Source organism: Trachurus japonicus, chromosome 19, assembly GCF_045865225.1.
Source record: "Trachurus japonicus isolate A0001 chromosome 19, Traja_1.0".
In the NCBI taxonomy this organism is placed as follows: Eukaryota; Metazoa; Chordata; class Actinopteri; order Carangiformes; family Carangidae; genus Trachurus; species Trachurus japonicus.
The window spans coordinates 9497215-9523073 of record NC_140925.1 but is presented as its reverse complement, the minus strand read 5'-3'; the positions used below and the strand labels follow the sequence as shown (position 1 = coordinate 9523073).

Sequence of the window (25859 nt, the reverse complement as noted above, 5' to 3'; positions counted from 1 at the left end):
TTCTTCTTTTTTTACGTTTTGAAAGTGACATCTGCAGACGCCGTCGTACACCCAGGGCCGGCCCTAGGATTTTGGTGGCCCCCTAAACAAGATTTTTGTTTGTGGCCCTGCACTCTAAGCGCAAACACCAAATCACTGGTTAAAACTGAATACAGACATGTTTATCCCCTCTGAGGTTTGAGGCCATTTTCTTGACTTTTACATATTTTCTTAAATTTATCTTTTTAAGATACTTGCAGATGTAACAATACTCAAGTGTTTTATGTCTAAATATTAGAACCTCCGCTGTAAGCACACTGAGGCCAGTTTGTCCTAGAACACTGTATAAAGAAATAATTTAGGCCAAATGCTGGAAATTTGAGGTCTGCTTTTTGAAAAATTTCAAATCCCTTTGAAAACACACCTTCAGTCATGAGAATGAACTGTTTTGGTGCTTGAAATAGGATATGAATACAGTAATAGATAAGTGTAGAAAACAAGTCTAAAATGAAATTTTGTAAGATTGTTTTTTGAGCACAAATGTTGTCATTCTGCCGTTCTATTTTCACCAAATGTCTCAAATGTGAGATAAAAGAAGCTGAATATTGACTTCACATTACATATAAAGCTCATAGCTGCACGTGCAGACCTCAGGATGTTTAAATGACTTGATGAACCCCGGTACCTTTCTGATCATGTGGCCCCCCACCTAACGGCTGTGGCCCTAAACAACCGCATAGAGTGTTTATGCCAGGGGCCGGCGGCCCTGCGTACACAAACATCCACGAAACGACACGACACGACACGACTACTCTTGATTGAAATACGCAGCCACCGCTGGGTCCTTGGCAGGTATTTTATTTCATATATAGACGCTTTCTGTAATCAAATGTGAGTGCAATCAAACAACAGCAATACAAACATTACCAATGCAGTCTGAGAACCAGGAACAGGGTTAAAACAGGGAGTTCACTCACTCTACACAGCGAGCAGCTAGTAACCTCATGGACAACATTAAAAAAAAAAAAAAAAAAAAAAATCAAAATCTCTTTCCTCTTGTCAGGAGAGTCCGCTGTCATGTGTACCTCCAACCGTGATGGTGAGGAGGGAGGGAGGGAGGTGGGGGGGCCTGTTTGACCCCCCACTCCTCTTCCTCCTCCTCCTCCTGCTCCTCCTACAGGAAGTCCAACCAGTGATGCAACAACCTCCCCTCCCCTCCCTTCCCTTCCCTTCCCTTCCCCCCGCCCCGTCTCCATGAGTCCCAACTTGCACTCGGCTCTTCATCAGTAAACTAAATAACCTCCCACCCCCCCCACCCCAACCCTCCCTCCCCCTCCCCCACCCCCCCCCCAACCCCATCAAGATTATCATCGTCATCCTAAATAGTATCATCAATGAAATGAAGAAAAAAACAAAAAAACAAACAAACTCCACCACTTCTCACACGACAGGAGCCAATCAGAGCCCAGACAGAGGTCCTTTCCGGTTCAAGTCAGTCAGTCCCAACCAATGGCTGTCCATCCGGGGGGGGGGGGGGGCGAGGGGGGTGAGGGAGGGTCAGGGGGGGTCGACGAGAAAACCACGTAGCTGTACATGTAGAACCAAAGTCCTCATGCATGAAGTGCCCTGCGAAGGTGGCACATCACATACTGTACGTGCACAGGTGGAAGCAGGAGTGAGTGGGTTGTGGGAGTGGGTTGGTTGGTGGGTGGGGAGGGGGGGCTTATGATTTCAGTGTGTCTGTGTGTGTTAGAGAGAGTGTGTGTGTGTGTGTGTTGTCTTTTTAAGAGGGTGGGGCGCGTGGGAGAAGCAAAGGTGTTAGGCAATAATCAGACCCAGGAGCAACGAAAAAAAAAAAAAAAACGGAAACAAAAAAAATATATATATAAACGTCCAGGGGAAGAATTACATATAAAGTCTTTATCCACTGTCCGTCGGTCTTCTCTTGGCCCTCCTCGAAGAAACACTCACACACTTGTCTCTCGCACATACAGTACAAACACACACACACACACACACACACACACAAACAAATTATAGGTCCTCATGTCATTGTGAAGTCAGGTGTTCAACGTCAACATTCAAGAAAAAGAAAAGAAAAAACAAAACAAAAAAAACACCTCAATGGTAAAAATCATCTCTACCATCACAACGCTTCAGTTCATAAAATCTTGACATGTCTGATTTTTTTGTTTTTCCTCCATGTTTAAAGCAGTATATGCGCGTATGTGTGTGTGTGTGTGTGTGTGTGTAGAGTTGTTGTCGTTTGTTGTCTTTGTCCCACTGCTGCAAACACACACACACGCACGCACACACACACACACACATGCACAACCAACATACGCACACTCACGCACTCCAACACACACCACATGTCCTCTTGTTTTAGTGGAGAAAGACATGGCGCAATGGAGAAGAGACGCAACGCCGCTTCCTCCTCGGTGGGGCGGGCGGACGGACGCAAAACCGATCGACCCGGGGAGAGGAGGAGACGGTGGGGGCGGGCGGGCGGGGGGGGGGGGGGGAGTGGGGGGTCGTTGCCATGGCTACCAGGGGTCCTCCAGCTCGCCGGCACTCTGGATGAGTAGAAAAAGAAACAGAGAGATGTGCGTTAGCTTTTTGTTACTGTTTTTGTTGTTTTTGCTGCGTCTTGCACTGCACACAACAAAAGTAAAAGACACAAACTCCAGAGGCCGTGAGGATTAAAAACAACTGAACCCCCAGATCTAATCTACTCAAAGTGAATGGATAACGGTGAAATAATGGCGTTCCTTCCCAGCCTGTACGTTAACACAACCAGACCCCAGACCTCTGATGACTCACCTTGCGGAGAATCACGAGGCCACAGACTGTCAGACTGAAAAACAGGGGGGAGAAACGGGAGAGAATGGAGTTCCCTACAAGTCTACGTACGTAGCTTTGCCCTCTCACTCGCTCGCCGCCGCCTTTTTATTTTTTGTCACGTTTCAAACCCCCCATTGAGAGTTGCTATGTTATTAAAAATGTCTTTAAAACAGATGACATGAAATGAGGCTAAAGAAGCGGGCAGAGGAGGGCGAGGAAGGTCCCACACACGTCACAGGCTACACAGTAAACATACACAACAACACGTTATATGGGAAACTCTTCTACACTGTGTGATCCTCTGCTCTATCAGTTTTGGGTTTTTTTGCTTCTTTAGGACCTACGACTCATTTTAAGATGGAGAAAAACAACCTTTTCTGCTTTTTAAATCCCCTTTTTAAAATCACAGCCCAGATTTTTACCACATTTTCAAGGTGACTCATTGGTTGCAGGACTAAAAAGGCAGAAAAGAGAAACACACACAGCGGTGCGGCCACCGCTCACACCCAGAGATACTCATACACTTCACACAAAATCATAGCATTATACCTCAAATCATTTTTATTTGTTCATTTGTCATTTTTTTTTAACCGAGTGGGACTGATTTGGGCCCACGTAAGCTCATACAAATACAACTCGTACGCACATACACAAAACAAACACGCACACATACACACTCGCACTCACACACAGTGTTTAGCATAACATCCCCTCTGATAGTTAAGTGCCTTAGATTATTGTAAAAGATAAGTGCAGTGCATGCATTACCAGAGTCATTGGGTACAGGGCTTTAATACAGACTCCCTCTAGCTGCTGTCACAGAGGAGGAATAAACACTGTGGCTTCACCAGTCTGCTTCAATCAAACGTCCACAATGAGGTAAGAGTTTGATATTGTGTCATAAACCTGTGAGGAATAAAATATGCTATAGGCCTATGTGGAGGGCTTTTTTCTTAAGCCACAGTTTCAATACAAGCATCTGGCAGCATGAGCTGAGGGGAATTAAAAATAAAGAAAAAGAAAACAAACAAAAAAAAGAAAAACAAAAAGAACACAGGTACATTAACACTTCAGCTACACTTTGAACTGATTAACAGATACACAACCATCTCACATGAAAACACATTCACCGTTGGCCAGGTGCTGAATCAGGTGTTTAAGGCCTGGACTGGACTGGACTGGACTGGACATGAGCAGCTGTGCCACCTCAGGGTTGTCATAACTTTTGGTCGAGAGGTGCAGCATTTAAAACAAAATGTTGGACAAAGTGATATTTGGAGGAAACATACGGTATGTCGTCCCACCCCCCACTCCTCCTGAGATGTTGACATGTTAAAATGACGTTGATGTTTGCATGTTAGGGAGCAAACAGGACCAACAATACATGCTGCATGTTCGAATGCCAACACGTTAAATGCTACATGACAGCATGATAATGTTTTACCGTTTTGCATGTGTGTGTAAAATGTCAAGTTAAATAGTTAGACAGTTTCTTTCAGGTTTAAACTCGGCACGTTTGGACTTGAGCTTAACTTTCGTCCGTCCGTGGCGTGCTGCTCTGTCTGTCTTACACCCAGCTCTGTGTTTTGACCGTAGCACTTTGCCGTCTGGAGTGTTACTGGCACCGAGAAGGGAACTAAATCTCAACCTCTTTGTGCGTGATTGTGAGGCAGTTTTTACTAAACTGTGGTGATATGTGTCGCTCAAACTACTGGTACCCACCCACCCACACACACACACACCTAACCACCCAACCAGTGAACTGAAGAACCCTATAACGTGCTGATAAATGGGGCTTATGCGCAATTTTTCCGTATTTGTATAATGACGATTGGTCTCTCAAACTCATGCAGACGCACGCACGCACACACACACACGCACGCACGCACATACACACAAACATACATACATATACACAAAAGAGTGTGTTCTGAGTCTGTAGATGGAGTAGTAGGCCTGGAGACATAGCTGCAGTTCAGAGCGTCTCCTCTCCTTTTCTTTGTCAGTTCGTCCACTGTAAGCAGGCGAGGGGCGAGGGGCAAGGGGCAAGAGGGGGGCAAGAGGGGGGCGAGAGGGGGGCGGGGTCAAGTGGGATATCAGCCAGAAGCCAACAGCGCCGGGTAAATGTGGGTCTTTTTTTAGTGCAAAGTTCGTTAATTTGCTTCACCAGCCACTTTTGCCACTTAATGATAATTAAATGGGTTTGGGTTATTTACTATTGTAAACATGTGTCTGTGTGGTCGAGCTGTAAAAGTGGCTGGCAGGTTTGTTTTGGGAGGGGGCAGGGGAGAGGATGGAGGGGGGCAGGGAGGGGGTCGAAGCCAAGGTGGTCAGAGGACAGGAGGAGGAGGAGGGGGGGGAGAAGAGATCAGAGAGAGTCCTCGTTAGGCGGATGGTTACGTACAGTACGTGGCGAGGAGGGAGGGAGGGAGGGAGGGAGGGAGGGAGGGAGGGAGGACAGAACGTGAATAGACAGAGTGGCCGTTTTCGTTTTGTTTTGTTTTGTTCATTTCCAGCTAAATTATTGTGGTTAATATATTCGTGAATGAACTGAGCTGAGGTTGTGGACGATGACGACGGAGCCGGGCGGCGAAAACGTGTCCATTCAGGTTCTGAGTTGAGGGGGAAAGAGGAGAGAGAGGGGGAGGGCGGGCGGGGGTAAGGGGTCATTGCACATCTGACTGGAGCTCTGGGTGGGTTTGGTTGGTTTGGTTGGTTTGGTTGGTTGGTTTAGGGGGAGTTGCGGCGGGGCGGGTTGCTCAGTCAGAGGAGGGGTCAAACTCGGGCGCGTCTCGGCCGGCGGCCTCCAGCTCTGCGGCGGTGGTGGTGGCGGTGGCGGTGGCGGGTGAGGGCGGGGGCGAGGGGGGAGAGGGAGGAGGGGAGGCGGGCTGCTGCTGCTGCTGCTGCTGCTGCTCCTGGCCGTCGTTGCTGCTGCAGCTGCTGACGTCGTCGTCGCCGCTGCTCGAGATCCTCCGTCTCTCCCCCGTGGTCGTCGCCATCGCCGCCGCTCCTCCTCCTCCTCCTCCTCCTCCCCCCTCGGCAGCGGCGCTCTCCCCCCCCCGCAGGTTGTAGGCGGCCAGCGACTCCTCCAGCACCGCGCGGCACTGCCCCCGGTGGTGGAGGCGGAACTGCCGCAGAGCCTCCAGCAGATGAGCCGCCGTGCTGCCACCTCCCTCCTCACTCTCCTCCTCCTCTCCCCCCGCGCAGGCCTGAGGTGACACGCCAGGGGTCAGACTCTGCAGGCACGCTTCCATCGGTCAGTCAAACACACACGCACACGCACACACACACACACACACACACATACATATATACACATCTAACAAGCAGCGGCACACAATACTCACATGATCATTCATTGTCACACAAATATCTAACCACACACACACACACACACACACACCAACACTACTAGCGTGAGACATTCTTGCGCCAGTTGGACAAGCCCATGCAAGCGCTACCTCTGACCCTGTGACCAACAACCCTTTGTGATATTCGCTGTATGGTGTAACAGAGAGGAGGAGGAGGAAGGAGGAAGGAGGAGGAAGGAGGGAGAGAGGAGGAGGAAGAGGGGAGGGGGGGTTGGTCAGCAGCACCCACACAGCCCACTGACATGAATATGACAAATACGCTCATGTGACCTCATACACACACACACACACACCTCTACGACAACCACGACGACGACGACAACGACATCCAGACTGTTTCCAGCCCCCGACAGCAGCGTTCACCTCACAGCTGTTTCTTTAAGATGCTACATAGTATTAATTTCCAAGAATAGAAAGATCATTTATGACTCATAAATCTGGAGATGACATTATTAGTGTTCAGACTATGAAGCTGTACATTTCAAGTGTCCAAACGAAGCCGTATGTACAGTATTTACAGTGGCATCGTGCAAAAGTTTGGGCACCCCTGGTCAAACAGTTAAAGCAAGTGGAAGATGAAACGATCTCCAAAAGGCTAAAAAGTTAAACATGAAACACTCTTTTGCAATATTTTAAGCAATATCGGTGTATTATTTTAGTTTTCTACACAGTTTTAGAGTGAAAAGGGGGAAACAAAGCAGCAGCCTGCAGAAGAACGTGAAACCCACGAGACTTGAGCTCTCAGATAACTTTGACCAAGGTGTCAGACCAGATATTCACTATTTACACACTGTGATAGTTTCCAAAGGGGGGGGGGCTACTAGGTACTAACTATGCAGGGTGGCTAAACCGTTGCCGTGGGAAAATGCAAAAGATGAAAATAAAACATATATATACAGTATATTCTGTAAAATGTAAAGGGAATGCTTCATCTGTAACTTTATGCCTTTTGGAAATCATCTCATCTTCCACTTGTTCAATTGTTTATATGAATAGAAATTTTGACCAGGGGTGCCCAAACTTTTGCATGACATTGTATAAACCTAAGAAATAACACTTAAAATCATGTTATTTTGAATTGACTTCCCGATGACCTCACTGTGCACTAAGTCCTTTAAACTAAAAAAATCAGTGTATAATGTTGTTTTGTATATACTACGCAATAAATGATCACTCTGCAAAATGAACCACTGAACTTTTTTAACCTATTACAGTATATATTGGAATTAACAGAGGGAGAAGGGGTTGGATTTAATTAGATTCGACTTCTTCCCACTCCTGTTGAACATAAAGAATTGTTAAGTTACGTTGTTGTTTTGTGTTGTGGTGTTCTCTTGTATTTCTTGTTGTTTGTTTTTATTTTTGTTCTTTTATTCTGTGTTCAAATAAACTTTCATTCATTCATTCAACTGACTTATTTTACATTTTTGTTGTTTTTACTGTATGTGTGGGGAAAAAATGTGTCTGAGATTGTCACTTAGGTAAAAACAAACATTACAGGCTGAATGCAGAGTAATCACAGCTTTAGGAAATCAGCACCTTCTTCATCATAGTTCAGAATCTTAAACTAGTAAGTAAAACTGTCATGCTAGTTCATTTCTAACTCAATATATTAGCCAAAAACTGTAAAATGTAACGTTCGATCAATAAATAATTGTTTAAAACAGTGTAAAAAGGTTTCTCAGACTGGTGAGTTCCTTCTTCATGCTTGCGTTTGCACCTGTATTCATATCACTGGGCTTCGTGTCAGTCAATACATTTATTTGACAACATGCTCCATCATAAAAGTGAACCGATGCCTGCGTAAAATATCAAATCTATTGATAGTTTAACGACATTGAGGATCACATATTCAACCAAAAAAAATGGCATTAATTCCCCTCAAAAGCTGGAATATTACACCTGGTTTATTCAATCGATTTTACACTTGACATGTTTCCAGTTGCCAAATTCAGATGTTTTTCAGACAGGTTTGTGAGGGATTAAATAGCAGGCGACCGCTGGTTTACAGGGTTCATTGCTGGGGAGTTCAGTAGGTGTCACAAAGTCTTCCTGTTCCAATTATAAATACAAATTGAAAGTGACCTCTCATGTCTTTGGAGCTTTTCAACGTGTAAACGCAGTGAGCCGGGTTTCACTAAGCTTCCCGAGGCTATTCTGCTTAGTCTGTCGTCCAGCCTCTTTCACACTTTAACCACATTCATATTCTCTCACTTCCAGCACAAACTCGCGCACGCACACACACACGCACACACACACACACACACATACACAAAAGAGTGTCCTTGTCTGGGCTGGTGTGTGTTTATGAGGTCATGTTAAGGGGGGTGGGGTGAAAGGTTGAAGAGGTGAAGGGTTTAGAGAGAGATCAACTCACGCCTTCCTCTTCTCTGTGAGGGTTCAGCTTGTTGTACACCGCCTCGATCACACTGCGTCTGCAAACACACACACGCAGCACACACACACACACACACACACACACAGATCTCTGCTTAGAGACGAGCGCAGCACAAGACATAACATAAACAGTCTCTGTTCATTCTTTGCAAATGTGTATTGATTGAGAATATAAATGGAGCAGAGAAAGCAGCTGAGTGGATACTTGAGTATCTGCTGCTAGTGCATAAAGACACTGGAGATCCTCTTTATTCATATGTACATTAAGATGTTTAGGTGAGTGTTATAATCGAGTTTTAACGTGTACATCCATTTCCTCTACTGAAATGGGGAAAAATTGGTGAGTAAAAACTGTTTTAGACACTTGGGCACATAGGCTTTACAAGATAATGCCTAAAGCACTGTATACTATCAAATTTACTATCAAAATAAAGCAATTATCACTATTTGCAACTTAATTAGGGATCATATTTCTCATTATTATGGTTTTTTGGGATCATTTGGATGTAACAGTGGTAACAAAGTGGTACATTATGATCTAACACAAGCTGTACATGTCTGATTTAATTTAATTTAATTTAATTTAACCATGCTGTATGTTTGAAGTATACACAGGTGCATCTCAATTAATTAGAATATCACGAAAAGGTTTATTTATGTCGGTAATTCAATTCAAAAAGTGAAACGAATACATTATATAGATCTATTACACACAGAATAAAACATGACATGTCTTTCTTTATTTATTTTATTCTAATTGTAATGATTATGGCTTACATTTAATGAAGAAATTCGGTAGACCGATTTAAAAAAGCATTTTTAATATGGAATATGGAAAAGTATGTCCATCTATATGCAGTCAATACTTGACATGAACTGCTGGAAATTGATTTTTCCATGATATTCTAATTTATTGAGATGCACATGTACGGTATATTTATAACATGCAGTTAAAGGCTCAGAGTTGTGTATTTACTTGCTGGCCAGGCCGCCACCAGGTGGAAGATTGGGGATGTTCTCTGTGGCAATGCTCCTCAGGACAGACACCAGGTCAGGGACTCCTGCCTCCCCGCAGTTTCCCAGTAGCTCTGCACACAGACACGACGATGCAATGTTACAATACATTATAAAAAAACACAGCCTTTTTATCGCTGCAGTGGTGGGAAAGAAGAATCTGCTGCATCACTCTTCTCCATTTGAAGCAGCGCTGAGTTTGTTAGCGGACAGATTTCAAATATTTGTACTAACCCTAAAGAATGTTTATTTTGTCCTGTAATGTACACAGAAACTCAGCATAGTATGTGTCACCCCCCCCCTCCTCGATACAGTTAAAAAACAGTTTGGACAAAAGCAGCAAATGGGTGAGAGAAGAGTTTCTAATAAAGGCATATTACACTTCAAAAAGTTGGTGCAGTTACAAAAACAAACGATCGACTATCAAATAACACATTAATGTAACTGTAGCTGTATACCATCCATCTATACAGTTTGTGTGTGTGTGTGTGAAGGTGTGTGAAGGTGTGCCAAGCGTGCTAACCCTCAACACGGGTCTCCAGGTATTTATCTAACTCCTCCTCTTTCTTCACAGCCTCTTCTGAGATCTTGGGAGCTCCGGGTAGACACACCAGCACCACACTCATGTTGTCCCTGCTCCCCTGCAGAGACACAACACACACACACACACACACATAGTCAAGTCAAACTTACGTACAGTAGTAGTGCATAATCTACTTCTTGTGCGACACATGCTTTGAAACAGTCGGGTCGTTCTTTCAAAGAATAAAAGAAAAACAAAACATTGACTGCAGGCATCAAGGGAGCTGCTGAAGAAAAAAAAACATTAAAAACGAGGCAACACTGCTGTTTTTTAAAAAATATTTCAACAAAAGCTCAAGCATCTTTTCATAAGCTGAGCTCTGGATGAGGAAGACTGCACATGGAGCAATAGCAGCTGGTAATGATGAAGTAATTTATCAGAATTTCTTTTCATTTTCACACAGTTAACGTGTCAGATGAAGAGCTGCAGCAAACTGACAATTAACTGTGGTCTTTGGTGTTTTTAACCATTTGTGGTACAATTGTCTCTTCGTGTTATTGGTCCACAAACAGCAGGTGATGCTGCGCAGTTCAACCGGCGGTTTCGTGTTATTCTACTGATCTACATGCAGCGGTTAACATGATGTAGCAACCTAAAGGAAAGTCAAGTGTGAAGTAAACATGGATGTGATAAACAATGCAGGTTTCAAAATGTTAAAACAAAAACAACCAAAAAAAGAGTTTTGCAAATGTTGCAAGAGGAAGGAAGTAAATTCACCATGGACGATGAATTTAAGTACAATCTTTGTTTGGGGGAAATGCTGTTTTTTCTGATGAGGTTGCTACTGTTACTACAGAAAGACGGGTTGTGACTTTGAGACAATGTGAAGACAAGCAAACAAACACACACACCCCTTCTGAAATGCCCTACATTTGGTTTCCTCCAGTTACTGAAAAACATCCCTGGCTGTCTATAAGTAACTGATGTGTTGCTGTCATACATTTTAACCTTTTATATAACAATTTACAGGAAGTTGTTGTTGTTGTTGTGTTCTTGTTATTATCTTTAATTTTCTAGGGCTGGTGATATAGAATGATTTGCAGATTACCCATTTAAACCCCAGAAAAAAAAGTTTTTCCTTGAAACCAACATGTCTCCTTCAATGTCTTGTCTTAAAGAAGCAGCTTAATCAATACAATTTTACCATCGTACAACACAAATGAAATCAGTACAAATTTAAACATTTAGGGGGCATTTATTCTCTTGCAGTATGTGGCCTATTATTTGACATTTACAGTCAGTAACAACCAAGACACATCTCTGGTCTGTTTCACATTAACATTATTACCATGTGAAAGTCAATGTGCAAAGACTTCATGGTTTCTGTCCCTGAAATTTAAGAGTGCACAAGTACATTTTTCATACTTGCACACGTGTAACCAGTGAATTTGCTGTTTTTGTTGGTTTTTTTTCACATCAGTGAAAGTGGCGACTCAAAGAATCTGGCATGGTGGCAGGTCAATGTGTGTGAGGATCATGAATGAAAACAAAATGTGAATATTTTCTTTTATGGTGTGTGCGCCCCTTAATTTTCTGCTTGCCCTCCTTAAATTTTAAGTTAGGGGGCAACTGTTCACCTAGAAAAAATAAAAAGTTATTCTGGAGCCCTGTGAAGTGTCACATACGTCAGCGCTGCACAAAACTGAACTGAGCGAGAAGACTGAAGACGTGTACTGGTGAGTTCAGCCAAGGTGAGGAGTTGATTCTTGTTTCATCGGGATCAATAGACTGAGAAGGCCGATGGAGGGGGATTGGGGTCGCCTGGATGCATTATTCATTGTCTGATTTATCGCCTTAAATGCGAGATGTTAAGTTCGATTTAAACATTAAATCTTTTCCGCACGCTTTGATGTTGTTATCCATCATTCACTGCACATTATGTTAGTAAAAATACATAGTTTCTTGTTTAAATGTCAAATAAAATGCACAACACTAATATCTGCACCAGCTGCTTCTTCACAGATGTAGTCAATGCAGAGGCAGCTGTGATGTCAACTATTGGGACAACTGAGTAAATCAAGTCTGCTGCTCATTAATACTCAAAAACACACACAAAAGCAAACGTCTGAATCGATAAGTCAAGATTTACTTCACACATTCAAATCGATAATGGAATCGGATGCTAAATTTATCACACCCATCTCAGTGGAGGGTGGGTTTCGAGAGTTATTTCATTTTTAAGAGGAAATTATCATTTGAAATGTTAAAATACAAACGCTTAAAGGGGGAACTACGCAAGAGTGGTCGCTTTTCCACTGTTTTGCTAACCCTCCTCCTGGCCATGTGCATTTGTTTATAGGGCTGAAACGATTCCTCGAGTAATTCGAGTACCTCGATTACAAAAAATGGTCCGAGGATTTTTTTCTGCCTCGAGGAATCGTTAATTTAATTGTAGTTACCATGTGAACGCACGGACTTTCAATGTGGCACAACGTGCGCCGTAACGTAACCTATGTAAGTAACCGTGCACGCCCCCCCCCCGTGTACCAGTGTCGCCGCGGATGACGGCAGATCAGTGAAAGTGGCGACTCAAAGAGATGGCCGCGATGACGGGGCAGGTCAATGTGTGCGAGTGGCGACAAACACAGCAGAACAATCTTTTATGGTGTAGGAGCTATTTTCATGGTTGCCCTACTTAACCAAAGTTCACCTAGAAAAACAAAGAAAAGTTATATGGACTGTGGAAGTTTGAATGGCCAAAATACTTAAGTTATCATGACGTGAAGACATCTGGTGAGTTCAGCCAAGGTGAGGAGTTGATTCTTGTTTCATCGGGATCAATAGACTGAGAAGGCCGATGGAGGGGGATTGATCGGAAAGCTGGGATGCATTATTCATTGTCTGATTTATCCGATCTCACTGCGAGATGTTAAGTTCGATTAAACATTAAATCTTTTTTCCGCACGCTGTGATGTTGTTATCCATCATTCACTGCACATTATGTTAGTAAAAATACATAGTTTATTTTGTTTAAATGTCCTTAAGTCAAACAACACTAATCCGCCTGCACCAGCTGCTTCTTCACAGATGTAGTCAATGCACGGAGGCAGCGGCTTTAACTATTTGGACAACTGAGAAAATCAAGTCTGCTGCTCATTAATACTCAAAAACACACACATAAAGCAAACGTCTGAATCGATAAGTCAAGATTTACTTCACACATTCAAATCAGCATCACAAGATGCTGTAAATTAGGACACTACTCAGTGGAGTGCTCCTTCAAGGGTGGGTTTCGAGAGTTATTTCATTTTTAAGAGGAAATTATCATTTGAAATGTTAACCAAGCAAAAATACGTTTTATCCGATTACTCGATTAATCGATGTAATTTTCAGTAGAGTACTCGATTACTAAAATATTCGATAGCTGCAGCCCTATTTGTTTACAACGAATCCGGCTAGAAATCAATCAATAGAGCGGTGGCTAACGTTATTTATCATATATGCATTACGACGTGTATATGTGTGTAGTTTAATCTGACATAAACAAGAGGTTACAGGTTACGGGTGTGTGTCACAGTGCCGCAGAGACGAGAGCCGGGACACCGGGTCGGAGGCTCTGATCTTACACGGTTGGTTTTCAGCCAATTAAACCATCACAATTGCTCCAAAACTGTTAAATTAAGGTAAAAATCCTGCATAGTTCCTCTTTAAAAGCAAGTTCTCAATGTAGAAATGTGGAGGAATCATAATAAACATGGGAGGAACAAAGCTTACCTTATGCAGACAGGTGTCCACCACTGAGTTACAGACTTTCTCCAGGTCGTCGCACACCTGGAGTCGTGAGCGCACAAACTCGCACAGCTCCTCGTTGGACATGACGTCCCAGATGCCGTCGCACGCCAGCACCACGAACTCGTCTCCTTCGGCCGCTCGCTCCAACACGCACACCTCGGGCTCGGGGCTCACCAGCTGCTCCGTGGGGCCCTTACCGTCCACACACTTGTAGTCGTAGTCCCCTAGGGCCCGGGACACGGCGAGGGAGCCGTTGACCCTCTGGATCATGACCGAGCCGCCCGCGTTCTGGATGCGCTCCTTTTCGCGGGGGTTGCAGGGCTTGTGGTCCTGCGTGGAGAAGCCCACCTTGCTGTCTCGACTCAGCACGGCCCGCGAGTCGCCGCAGTTAATGAAGTAGAGGTGCGTCGGGCTGAGCAGCACGCACACGGCCGTCGAGCCGCTGCGGTCCAGGCCCTGCCGCAGGTCGGTGAAGCTGCGCATGTACTCGTCAATGTTCAGGAAGCCCGAGCGGATGCCGTCCTTCACGCCCTCCACCGAGCCGGCCCCTGAGCCGAAGTCGCCGCCGCCGGACAGGATGTGCTCCAGCAGGTGGCCGGAGCAGTAGTTGGCCACCCGGGAGCCCGCGTGGCCGTCGTAGACAGCAAAGAAGGACCAGTCGGTGAGTCCGTGGGGGAGGCCGACCACGGCCGTGTGGGCGTCCTCCATCTCCACCCTCCAGCCCTGCATGGAGCTCAGGCCGTAGCGCAGCCCGTTGCCCTCGCCGTGGGCACTATGCTTCTCCGTCTTCGGCTTGTCCAGGAATGCACCCATTGCTGCCTATAGCTGGAGACGGGAGAGAGAAGCAGCAAGACGGTTCTCAGATAGTTACAGACACCACTCACACGTTGCACATATACAGATCTCTTGCTTTTAAAAACTAAAAGTAGCCGAGAAGAGCTTTGTACGCTCATCCATCAGATTACTGAACAACAGCTGATCTGATCTGGTATGTGTATGCTTGTAGGTATGTGTGTGTGTGTTTTTACTTTTTTTACCATTTTTTACTTATCCATTTATATTTATTTTGTTTAAAGGGATAGTTCAACATTTTGAGCTGCTCAGCGAACACAATGGAGGTGAATGGTACTTTCCCCTGTCCCTCAAAACTCATCAAATACTCAATCCAACAACTCCAAAACGCTCTCATGGAGAAGTTGTGACCTGCACGTTCACCACGCTATGAAATAATCATGTATAAATTATGTTACATGGCACATGAAGCAAATACTCTGAACTACTTTTGCGTTAGAAATCACTCCGCCCAGCATCCGTGTCTGGAAAGTAGTTCTGGCTGCATTTGCCTCGAAAATAATGTTACATTATTATTTCATATAGCGTGGCGAATGTGCACGTCACAACTTCTCTATGAGAGCGTTTTGGAGTTGTTGGATTGTGTATTTGATGAGTTTGATGAGGGACAGGGGACCTGAACTGTTCACCTTCATTGTGTTCACTGAGCAGCTCACGTCTCTGCCCTGCGGATCTCAAAACAACATGCACCGATAGTTAATGAACCTACTGCTATGACTATAGGGGTTATGGCAATGGGGGAATTTGCCAAAATGTTGAACTATCCTTTTAATAAACAGTGCCTCTTCGCAGATGAAGTTCGGAAACGGAAAAATAAAGTTCTTTGAATTGAACTGAACTGAAGCAGGAAACACGGCACCATTACACCACCACCACCAGCAGCAGCGAGCACAAAGCAGATAATCTATCCCTCTCTGAGTCGGGCCACGTGTAACCTAAAGCACTACTGGGCCATAAATACACTGTACGCAAATTTAGATATAGCACTGCACTGAAATCTTGGCCAATATTAGCCGATGTATCAGTGTCAAGATAAGATAAGATAAGATAAGGCAGATCAGATTTGCTCAACTGAATTTGATGTCGTAAAAAAACAAACATTACAAGCACATTTATAGGCAACATCAGTGAGCAGAGATTTTCATTGACAATGACATGAGTCATCAGTAAAAATGACAAGGGCAGGAGGCATAGTCCAAGTGTACAGAAACAACTTGTCAGAGCAGTTTTAAACAAATACAAGCACAACTGGCTCCTCTTATCACTCCTAGCATATCGTAAAATTTACACAATATATTGTGGTATTAAATATCATTGGACCAATAAATTCTCTCTATTTTTGTGTCAGTAGTTCAGTAGGCTGCTTTTTTTTTGCTATTATTACAGGGCACTTTTAATTACTTAATAGATGGTGAGAGCCAGAGATCCTGACTACAAGACAAAGATAGCAGAGGAGGATCCACAGAGCCGAGGATTACACTGCAGCTCTAAAGCTTCTTTGAGCACACAGAGCCTTTTTCACCCTCAACACGGTAACTCATACTATTAGTCCATTCGCTGGCGGGAGATAAACTAACATCCCTGAGTCAGCAACGGTTTAAAAAATCTCTTTGACAAGAGCCAAATGCAGATGAAATCAGACACACAGGGTTAGTGTTTGGTCTTGTTGACTAACTTTTATCAATTCTCACACTCTAAACATGAGCTGATCACTGTCGAAGAGGGCTTAATTATTGGTATCAACAAGGTTTTTCTTATTAAATTTTTTTAAAATAAGTATAAGCATCTGTGGTACGCCTGCTTAATATGAGCAAAATGTACGATGACGATATGATTTGCAATAAATAAGCACATTTTTAAGTGTGCATATTGACGATACAGTTCCTGAGTATTTCTGCTTTTATGGGTATCCTGAAATAAATAATAGAAAAAAAATATATTTTGAGCATACGCTTATTGAACAAACTGCACAATCGATTAAACAGAACGTTAATTTAACCCTTCTCCTGCCTCCTCTTCATACTCGCATTTCGCATTTTAGGCAACCTTTTATTGTACGATGTGTTTATCGCGCATGCTCATATTGCGATGACGATGAAAATAATCAGTTAACCCCTAATCTGTGGTAATACGATACGGACTAACAAGTGTATAGACGTTTAATTAAAGCACAACGTTTCGGTCCCTTGGACCTTCGTCAGGTTATCCAAGGGACCGAAACGTTGTGCTTTTAATAAAACTACAATGCAAGTTAAGACAGTGTGTGCGGGAACTTCCTTTGACCTAAGCGTTTGACCGCGCTGGTCTTCTCCTACGCACCTGTCTGCTTCTGTAGGTGTGCATACGTGTTTAGTGGTTTAAGACGTTTAATAAAACAAACCAAAAAAGCTACAGAAGTACACAGAATACATGGGATTTCGTTTCAAAACACCAGGGGTAACACTTTAACAAGAGGGACAAGCTTTCAAACAACCTCTAATGTGGAAACATTTATATATAAAATATATATAATAGGTAAGTGCTCTAAATATTCTACCTAATTCTGCTATGAGAAATAAAACAACATGATTTTGGTCTGAATTTCTGATGCACGAGAAACAAACTCTTCAAACACTCAACACCACCACATCTCTGGCATTCTTTTTAAACCTGCGCTACATTTTCCCATCACACCGATCAATTCTGACCTGAATGTCAACAGCTCCAGCAGCATGGAGCTACTTTACACTGTGTGCATTAACTTAAGTTAGTTCGGCTGGTGGCGGCGGCGGTGCTCATGAGATCTTGAAATCAATAAAAAGCGATCAAAATTGAAAGCGCCCTGAGTCTTTTTTTTTTCTTTTTCTCTCCCCTCCTTTCCTTTTCCAACATATTGATTTCTCGCTCTGCATAACCTCCCACATGAGCTCACACACGGCATGACAGGCGTGTGCCCAAAAAAGGCTGGTACATGCGAGGAGAGTGACTACAGCTGGTTTCACAGGAACGTGTAGGCTATGTGTGTGTGTGTGTGTGTGTGTGTGTGTGTCTGCGCATGTGTATTGGAGTGTCATGGTCTATGTGCGAGAAAAAGGCGCTCTATAAATACGCCAGGCCGGTTTAGATTTCATGTGCAGGGTGGGGCAGTGGGCCACGCCATTCACATTTCTAGTGCTTTTCCGGCTAAATTCTTACATCACCAGAAACCCCCCCTACTCCCCACCTACCCCCCCCACACCCTTTTTATCGAGCTTTCACCAGCTATTCAGATTTAAAAGTAGCAGGCGTGTTCATGTGTGTGTGTGCGGTAGGAAACAGCGTCACATATGTGTGTGTGAGAGAGAGAGAGAGAGAAAGAGAAATCTGTTATGTTCACCAGCAGTGATTCTCTCTAAAAATAAAACAAACACACTGCCATTGCCTAGCAACCACCCACCCTGCAGTGCAAACATCCAGGCTAAGCTTCATTCAACGACATCCCCCTCTCCATGTCTCTCTCACTTGCTCACACACACACACACACACACACACAGTCGGCTGCCTGGTAGAGAGAGAGAGAGAGAGAGAGAGGAAAAGGGGAGTTGCATCATCCATCCATTAAAGCAGTTGCAGCAGCGGCAGCGGCAGTGGCGGCGGCGGCGGTGGTGAGACCCTGAAAGGAGACGTGCTGCAGACTGCAGGAACACATGCAGATTACTATGAGGTTTCTTTGGCTGACAAGACAACGCTACAAACACACACACACGCACGCACACACACGGAGAAGCCCAGGAAACATCTCCACAGAGACATAACACTGAAACCAGGAACTATCAACCACTTAACCCCCTGAAAAACTGCCGACACCCGCGCTGTAAATACAGGTCAGGACTAACGCCCCCCCTCCACCCCTCCACCCCCATGATGCTACGACGCTACGACGCACGTCTGCCAGAAAACCACTGGCTACGAAGAGGGAAGTGGAAGGTCGGGTGCGAGGAGGGGTGGGGGGGTGGGTGGGGGGGGGATTACATAATGCTGCGGAGAGCCCGGGCGAGCTCACGCCGCTCTGAAAGCAGACGTACTCGCACAAAAACAGTTAACGCCATCCCAGAAGGAGAGTTTAACGCACAGCTTCCTGCTCCGTCCAGCAGGCGTTCACAACAATGTGCCGTAAAATAAAAACCCCAGAGCGAACTGAGCTGCAGGTTTATGTTTAACCAGCAGATAACCAGACACACACACACAACACAACACAACACAACAAGCTTGTTGATTGTTGGGATTTTGATTAGATTAGAGAAGACGCAGCGTTTGAGACAAATTCTCTTTGTTACTAGACGTTTCAGTGTTTTTTTTCCAGACTTTTTCCTCAGATTTCACCTTCAGCAGCGGCTCGATGTGGCCGTCATAAATAACTGTAGCTGAATAAACAAAAGGAGCTAATTACGACCATTGTAAAAAAAGGTTTAAATGAGTGACAGAGGAGGACATCTTCACTGAAGCTTCAACAAGGCAACGCAGACTGAAAGATGGCGACAGATAAAAAACTGCATTGACAGTTAATGGACCTTGCACAATGGTCTTTTACACAAAAGTTGTCGGCGATCCCACGCCCACGACTGAACTGTACCTGGATCTAAACCCGAGATTAGATAATCCTGAATCGCTCTTAGACCCAAAAGCCAAAACAACAGTGGATATTCAAGAGGAAAAAAAGGCCCATGAGTTCATAACACGCTTGATTTTACAGTACGAGTTATAACACTTGTAAATATTCAGTACCAAATATCCCATCATACTTTTCTGCAACATCCCGTGATTCTCAAATTTTCCAGGAAGCCGACAAGAATAATCAGAGCTCTGTCTCCCAAAACATTTTCACTTTGCTGTGGCCCTTTTTCATTGGTCCGGTCCATGTGATGGATTTAGTGAGTGATGACCATCCGAAAGGAAAACACACGATAAATGTGACACCGTCATGTGATATTTCACCGCATTTACGAGGAGAGAAGTAGCACCTGAATGCACCGTCAAAACCAACCAACCAGCCAGCCAGCCAGCCAGCCAGCCAGCCAACCAACCAACCAAACCGGGGTGGATTGTGGGATAGCGGGCGAGGACTGCAGAGGATACGCCGGGTCACATTTCACAGCCGCATTTGGAGAAGTCTCTGGAATGGCAGGGCCTCGCCGTCGAACTGTTATGACGTATACTGTCTTGAAATACGGACTATTCTGAAGCCGGCATACCCTGAATTGGGACACGACTACGAGTGTTGTGTAATTGGCCCCCTGAGCAACAGTAATGACTTCTGAAAGCCACACCTTCCTCTTACATCTGCTGTTACATATTTACATTTATCTTTTTATCTTATCTCTTAAAAAGGCTCCTGCTGAAGCCATTTTAACCTTTAGTGTACACCAACTCTGACCTTGCCTCCCTTTTTACATATCTTTTTATTACACGCCCATAGGGTTGTACGGTATACCGGTACTAGAGTGGTACCGGGGTACTGACGCATTTAAAAAGGTACTATACTGCGCTTAGATGGGACCGGTACTTTCATTTTGCGCCGCCGGCAGCGGTGACGTCGCCGCGTGAAGTCGCCGCATTGTAATTTGAGCCGCGGCGAGCGAGTGAGCAGCCACAAACGAAGCAAGGTGCTGTTTTTATTACCGTTACAGCGCCACCTGTCCATGTGCCTGTGTTTATGTGTGTCTGTGTGTGTGTGCGTGCGCGCCGCGCGCGAGAGAGACGGCCGCCACAGACTCGTTAATTAATGCAAACAGCTGGTTGATAAGTCCGTTTTTACCGCGGATCACCACTGGCATGCTCTCTGTCTCTGTCTCTCTCTCTCTCTCCCTCTCTCTGTGAGTGAGTGAGTGAACAGCGCTACGCGGAGATGAATTAACGGAGCGATATTGCGTTGATGGGGGGGTGGGGGGGGCTTGGTCTTGATTCTGTGGCGCTGCATATGGGAAACAATAGGTGTGTGTTTGTGTAAAATGAACGTTTGTGTTTCATTCTATAAACTACTGAGAACAATTTCTCCCAAAAATTACAGCTGGTCAAAATAACAAAAAAAGATGCAGTGTTTTCAGACCTCAAATAACGCAGTTGATAATCATTTTTAAACAGACAACTAATGATTTAATTTAGGAAGAGTTCAGTACTGATGCATATGTTATAGTTCTAAGATTTTCTATTAAAATAAAGTCAATAATGACATTTTTTGTGTTCTCTTTTTATTTGGAAAAGTACCGAAAAGTATCGAAAAGTATCGAAAAACATGTTGGTACCGATACCGGTACCAAAATGTTGGTATCGTGACAACACTACACGCCCAGACCAAAGGTGCACAGATCGAACATGCAGCACTTCACTACACTTTTATTGGCCGTCCATTTCTTCATCTTCCCTCTCTGTGTGCACTAATCTACAACGCCAGCCATTCAGCTCCTGTCCTGAATCATACCTGTCAGTGGAAACTCCTCGCTCCTATGCATTTTCTTCCACTGACAGTCAATATGATTTTTCCACGTAATGATGACAGCGAATGCGCTCTGAAACTTTAACTTAAAGTGACACTTGACAGGTGTAAAGAAGTAGTCTTCAAAGCTAGGCTTATGGTGACGTTGATAAATCTCTGTGATCCTAAGCAACAAAAGCATCAAAGTGCTTCACAATGCCGACACCAACAACAAAACGACACTCCACACAAGCACAACTTATAATTTAGTCTCAAAGTCCAAGTAAGTTCCACATGAAGGGAGAGGCTGCAGCTGATGATTATTTTTCTTTCTTGATAAAACACGCTGTAAACGTTTTTGATTAGTTAGTTCACGTGTTGAGATGTTTTATATTCTCTGACCAAACCTACAAAACCCCACACAACACAATAGAACATGATATAACACACAGCAAAAAAACTAAATCTAATATTAGAGAAGTGGGGACGAGAAATATTTGCCATTTTTCCTTCATTTGACAAATCTAATAATTACTTGACTAACTTCTCTACAGGCAATCGAACAGAGACTGAAACAAAAGCTTCTGTTTGTCTGAATCAGGACACTGATTTCAACAACAAAGCTCGACTAGACCAGATATAAAAGGAAGTTTCCGTCCTTCATGACTGACTCACAAACCGAAAACTTAAGATGACCTGGGTACAGGGGAACAATTTTCCAATCAAACACAATACGTTTTCTTTTAATTATCCAATACTGATCCTTAAAACCCTTACAATCAGTCTTAGCATTTCCACCTTTTCTCAGTAAACACATACAGTCCATATAAAGTGGTTCTGTTCAGGCTGCATGATGTGTCAAATGTCTAATTTGTGGAAACAGAGTCATAAAAAGTTACTTTAGGTTAAGAAGAAGAGATGGTCGATGGCTGCATGAGCCGACTTTAGAGACAACAGTCGTGTTTAAATGTGACGTAAACAGTTCCAGTCAGTGTGGACTCACAGCAGTCGACGACGGGCTGTGATAACTCAGGAAGTCCCTGGCCTTCTCTCAACAAATCTATAGATCAAATCTATAGGAGGGTTAGCGGGAGATGAAGAATGAGCTCTTACTTGCACTGCGTTTTAAAAGATGGGATGCAATGGAAGTTTAGAGAGCGGCGTGTGGATTGTGCTCTACTTGCTAGATAGTCGGGCTGTCAATCTTCCCCCAAAATCAGATTCAAATTTTAAATGTGTTTTTTTTTTTAGCCCATTATATACACCTATACCAGATTATTAATACATCCTGCTTCCACTGAAGGGCATTCAAACTAAATCTGTTATGTGACATTTGCAACTCAATATAAAACTTCAAGAAGGGAAATCAAAATATTTTTGTAATTGCTGAATAAACGGGCAATTACAAAAAACTCTGATAAGTAAATTTTGAAGCTGCAGCTCTACGTCTAAATTGTCTAAATTGTTTTATCAACATGTTAACTACCCCGAACATCCCAACACACTACGTTAATTTGTGTCGTTGCGAAGGCACACGTTCAAACGTCAGTTTTCACCTTCAAATGTTCTCATTTTGAAAATAATTTGAATTCTGTTCGAATAGCGAAGATCGATCTGACAGCCGTACTAGTAGGTAGCTGCGTAAATATTAGGCTTGTGTCTCAACATGATGAATGAACCACCAAGAACCAGGTAAAACTAAACCAACATCCACCCATTCAATACGTTTTCTAAAAATATGTCAATAATGAAAGCACAAAAAATATCTCCACGGCTTGGTGGTAAATGTCCCTCAGTTGCCCTCATGTTGATGATGTGTGTTTCCTGCTCAAATTGAATAATCTTGGTAACTAAATGAGACAAATGCAGTCAAAGTGAAAACTGAAACTATTAAGCCTGGCGCTGTAAAGATTTTCTGACTGGTGCAAGAAGGTCTTCGATGAGGTCTCTCTGACCAGTCAGAGCTAAAAAACCGAGCGTGATGACCGTCTTGATCTCTCGCTGGCACTGTGTTTCATCTGCTCCTCTGTCTTTACACAGTGACTGCTGACTCAGATAAGATTATCAGCTATTGAACTCCTCCCGTATCTGGCTCTCAGGGCACCAGCCCAACACCGAGTGATGTCATACACTGGTCACCTGCGCTCCTTATCGCAATCTGATATACTAAAGAAGGTGAGCCGGGAGGCTGCCAGACACAATTTCAACACTGACTCCACAATACAAAATTGATGATGAATTGAAAATTAACCACAGGCTTAACCTTTGATGACAAATCTTTACAAATCTAGTAAGGCAATTTAAGATGACTTAATCAACTCGGACTGTGTGAAATTCAAAAACTCTAAGGTCAATAAAAAGACACCTCTCACACAGGTGGCTCTCTATATATGGGAAGTTGTATTAGCCGTGGAATAAAGAGTGTGTATCGGAAGTTGAAGGAGAATTTGATGCATTGTCCGTGGAGTTTCTGCTACATAATAAGGAAAGTCAGAGGAGAACGTGTCCATTTCGACCTCCTATTGAGACGGAGTCAAACTAGACATTAACTGGCCCGTAAATGCAAGAAATGTTAATGATATTCCTGACACAATATTGCAAACAAATAATAAGAATGGGAATGATTGACAGGCCCGATTACCCAGTTGTTGCATCGGGTGACACATGATACTGATACCCAAATTTAATGGCTGTTATTAATGATCCTATCAGCAAAATGCTTTTTAAAAATAGTCTCCAAGTCACGGCTGATCATACGTACTCATATGGACCTACTATATACTGCTGTATGTCTAAGGAGTTACCAACCCAGCCCTTGTTTATAGTCAGGGCGAACCTAATAGATATTATACAGCTGCCCTGTTCCTGTAGGTGTCTGGAATATATAGCCTACAATGTATTAAAAGAATATTACAACAAAATAAACATATATATAGCCTATATATATCCTCAGACTATACTGTACCATCAATCAACGATGGCATGGACTGCACAACTGCTACAGTGCTTGAGAAAGCTAACAAGCAAAGTTTAAACTTCAACAATTCACATGAAGTACAGTGTTTTTGCTATGACAGTTGACGATTGTTTTGATTGCTTAGCTACCGAATATATCCATATACTGTATATTATACTACACAATGCTACTATATATTTAAGTTTGTCAATATAATTTATTTATGTTTTAAAATAAAATGAGCAAATGAGTATCAGTGTTGGGAGGAGCATTGCTGTTTCTGCCGCAGTGAAACATGACTTCTTATAAACACCTTCACACCATGTGAGTGGCATTAAGTGTTATCTACTATATTTCATGTAAACTGAGAGGATATTAGACGCATAAAATGTCCATTTCGGCTATAATTACCCTCTGAGGTCGCTGCTGGTGCATACATACATACACAACAAGACATACGGTAGCTATCTGTTCAACTAGCACTACACTACATGCAGTTCGTTTGCCTCTCATTGGCGATTAACTCTGGACATTTAATATCGCTACATGCCTTTTTACTACACTTAACTGGACCTCGTTAAAGTATAATATCATTAGGCTGCCAAAGCCAACCACTGACACCCATATGACACAGTCCGCTAAGCTGTCATTAGCTGGTTACAGGCATATAATGTAGCCTGTACCATGCTACAGTATATTAGCTTGATTTGGGACCAGACTAATCACTGGAAACCAACGTGTCGTCTAGGCTGGTTGTTAAAAACACTGGTGTTGCTCTAAATTTCATTCTTCATTCAAAATTGGCTTGAGTTACTTTAAAAAAAGAAAACTTGAATCAGATGAAGAAGAGCCACCAGGTTTTTTTTTTATACTGGTGGAAGAAGAAATGAAGAAATGTGCTCTTGTTTGTAAAGCTAACGTTAACGTAACAGTTCACGTTGCGTGTGAATCGACTGACTGTTGTTTTAGGAAACGCATCTTTCTTCCCTTTTTTTTTTTTTTTTTTGAGTGTGTTAAATACCAATCCACTGACCACATGCTGAACTGAACTCCAGTCCTCTTAACTAACACTGGTCCCCCTCTCCACGGAAAAGGCCTAGTCTAGTTTTTGCTAGTGTGTTGATATGAGCTAACGTTAGCTTAGCTAGCGTGCTAACGTTAAGTTAACGCAATTCCCCCGCAGGTTGTCAAACTCGAGCTAATGACGTTAGCTCACATAGTAGCATGCTACTTACGTTTTCCTGCTGGCTGTGCGAATGTAGATCCAATCTTGAATGATCTTGCTGGATAATTTCTGCTTTTTTTGTGTGTGTGAAGAAATGTCGTTAACCTAGCTACCTACGGAGCTAACGTTAGCCGGCTAGTAGCTATGTTATGTTTCCCCCTTATTTTGAACAAAAATAATAATAATCGAGATTTTTTTTTTTTTTTTTTTTTTGGCCTCAGATGAGCGGCGATAATTCCTCTCTCGGTGGTTCCCTGCTTGGACAGCGTTGATTTTTACGCATGTTTGACGCCAAGTTCTGTCTCTCACATTAAATAAAAAGTCAATTCCGATCGCTCCAAAACAAATATGGACACTGAGAATTGGTTATATTATACAACACTGCTGGCAAATCTAGCACTTTCTTCCATTGAAAGGCCAGAGCTATCCTTCGACTTTGGGTGCTGAACAAGAGGAGGTGTTATTTTTGGCATATG

General features: G+C 43.4%; 1 protein-coding gene across 3 annotated transcripts; it reads right to left on the bottom strand.

The window, feature by feature from the left end:
* Positions 1 to 797: 797 nt before the first annotated feature.
* On the bottom strand, positions 798 to 25859 carry ppm1bb (protein phosphatase, Mg2+/Mn2+ dependent, 1Bb). 3 transcript variants are annotated; one of them, XM_085760930.1, is made up of 6 exons: positions 25394 to 25853; positions 13903 to 14745; positions 10129 to 10246; positions 9568 to 9679; positions 8572 to 8629; positions 798 to 2555 (listed from the first exon to the last, which is right to left on the bottom strand). In XM_085760930.1, the coding sequence occupies exons 2-6, from the start codon at positions 14731 to 14733 to the stop codon at positions 2526 to 2528; spliced, it is 1149 nt and encodes a 382-aa protein (XP_085617056.1). In that variant the 5' UTR covers positions 14734 to 14745; positions 25394 to 25853; the 3' UTR covers positions 798 to 2525. The 3 variants fall into 3 exon arrangements, with proteins under 3 accessions (XP_085617056.1, XP_085617054.1, XP_085617055.1); XM_085760928.1 differs by lacking the exon at positions 798 to 2555 and adding an exon at positions 5578 to 6059 and having other exon boundaries at positions 25394 to 25859; XM_085760929.1 differs by lacking the exon at positions 798 to 2555 and adding an exon at positions 5578 to 6032 and having other exon boundaries at positions 25394 to 25858.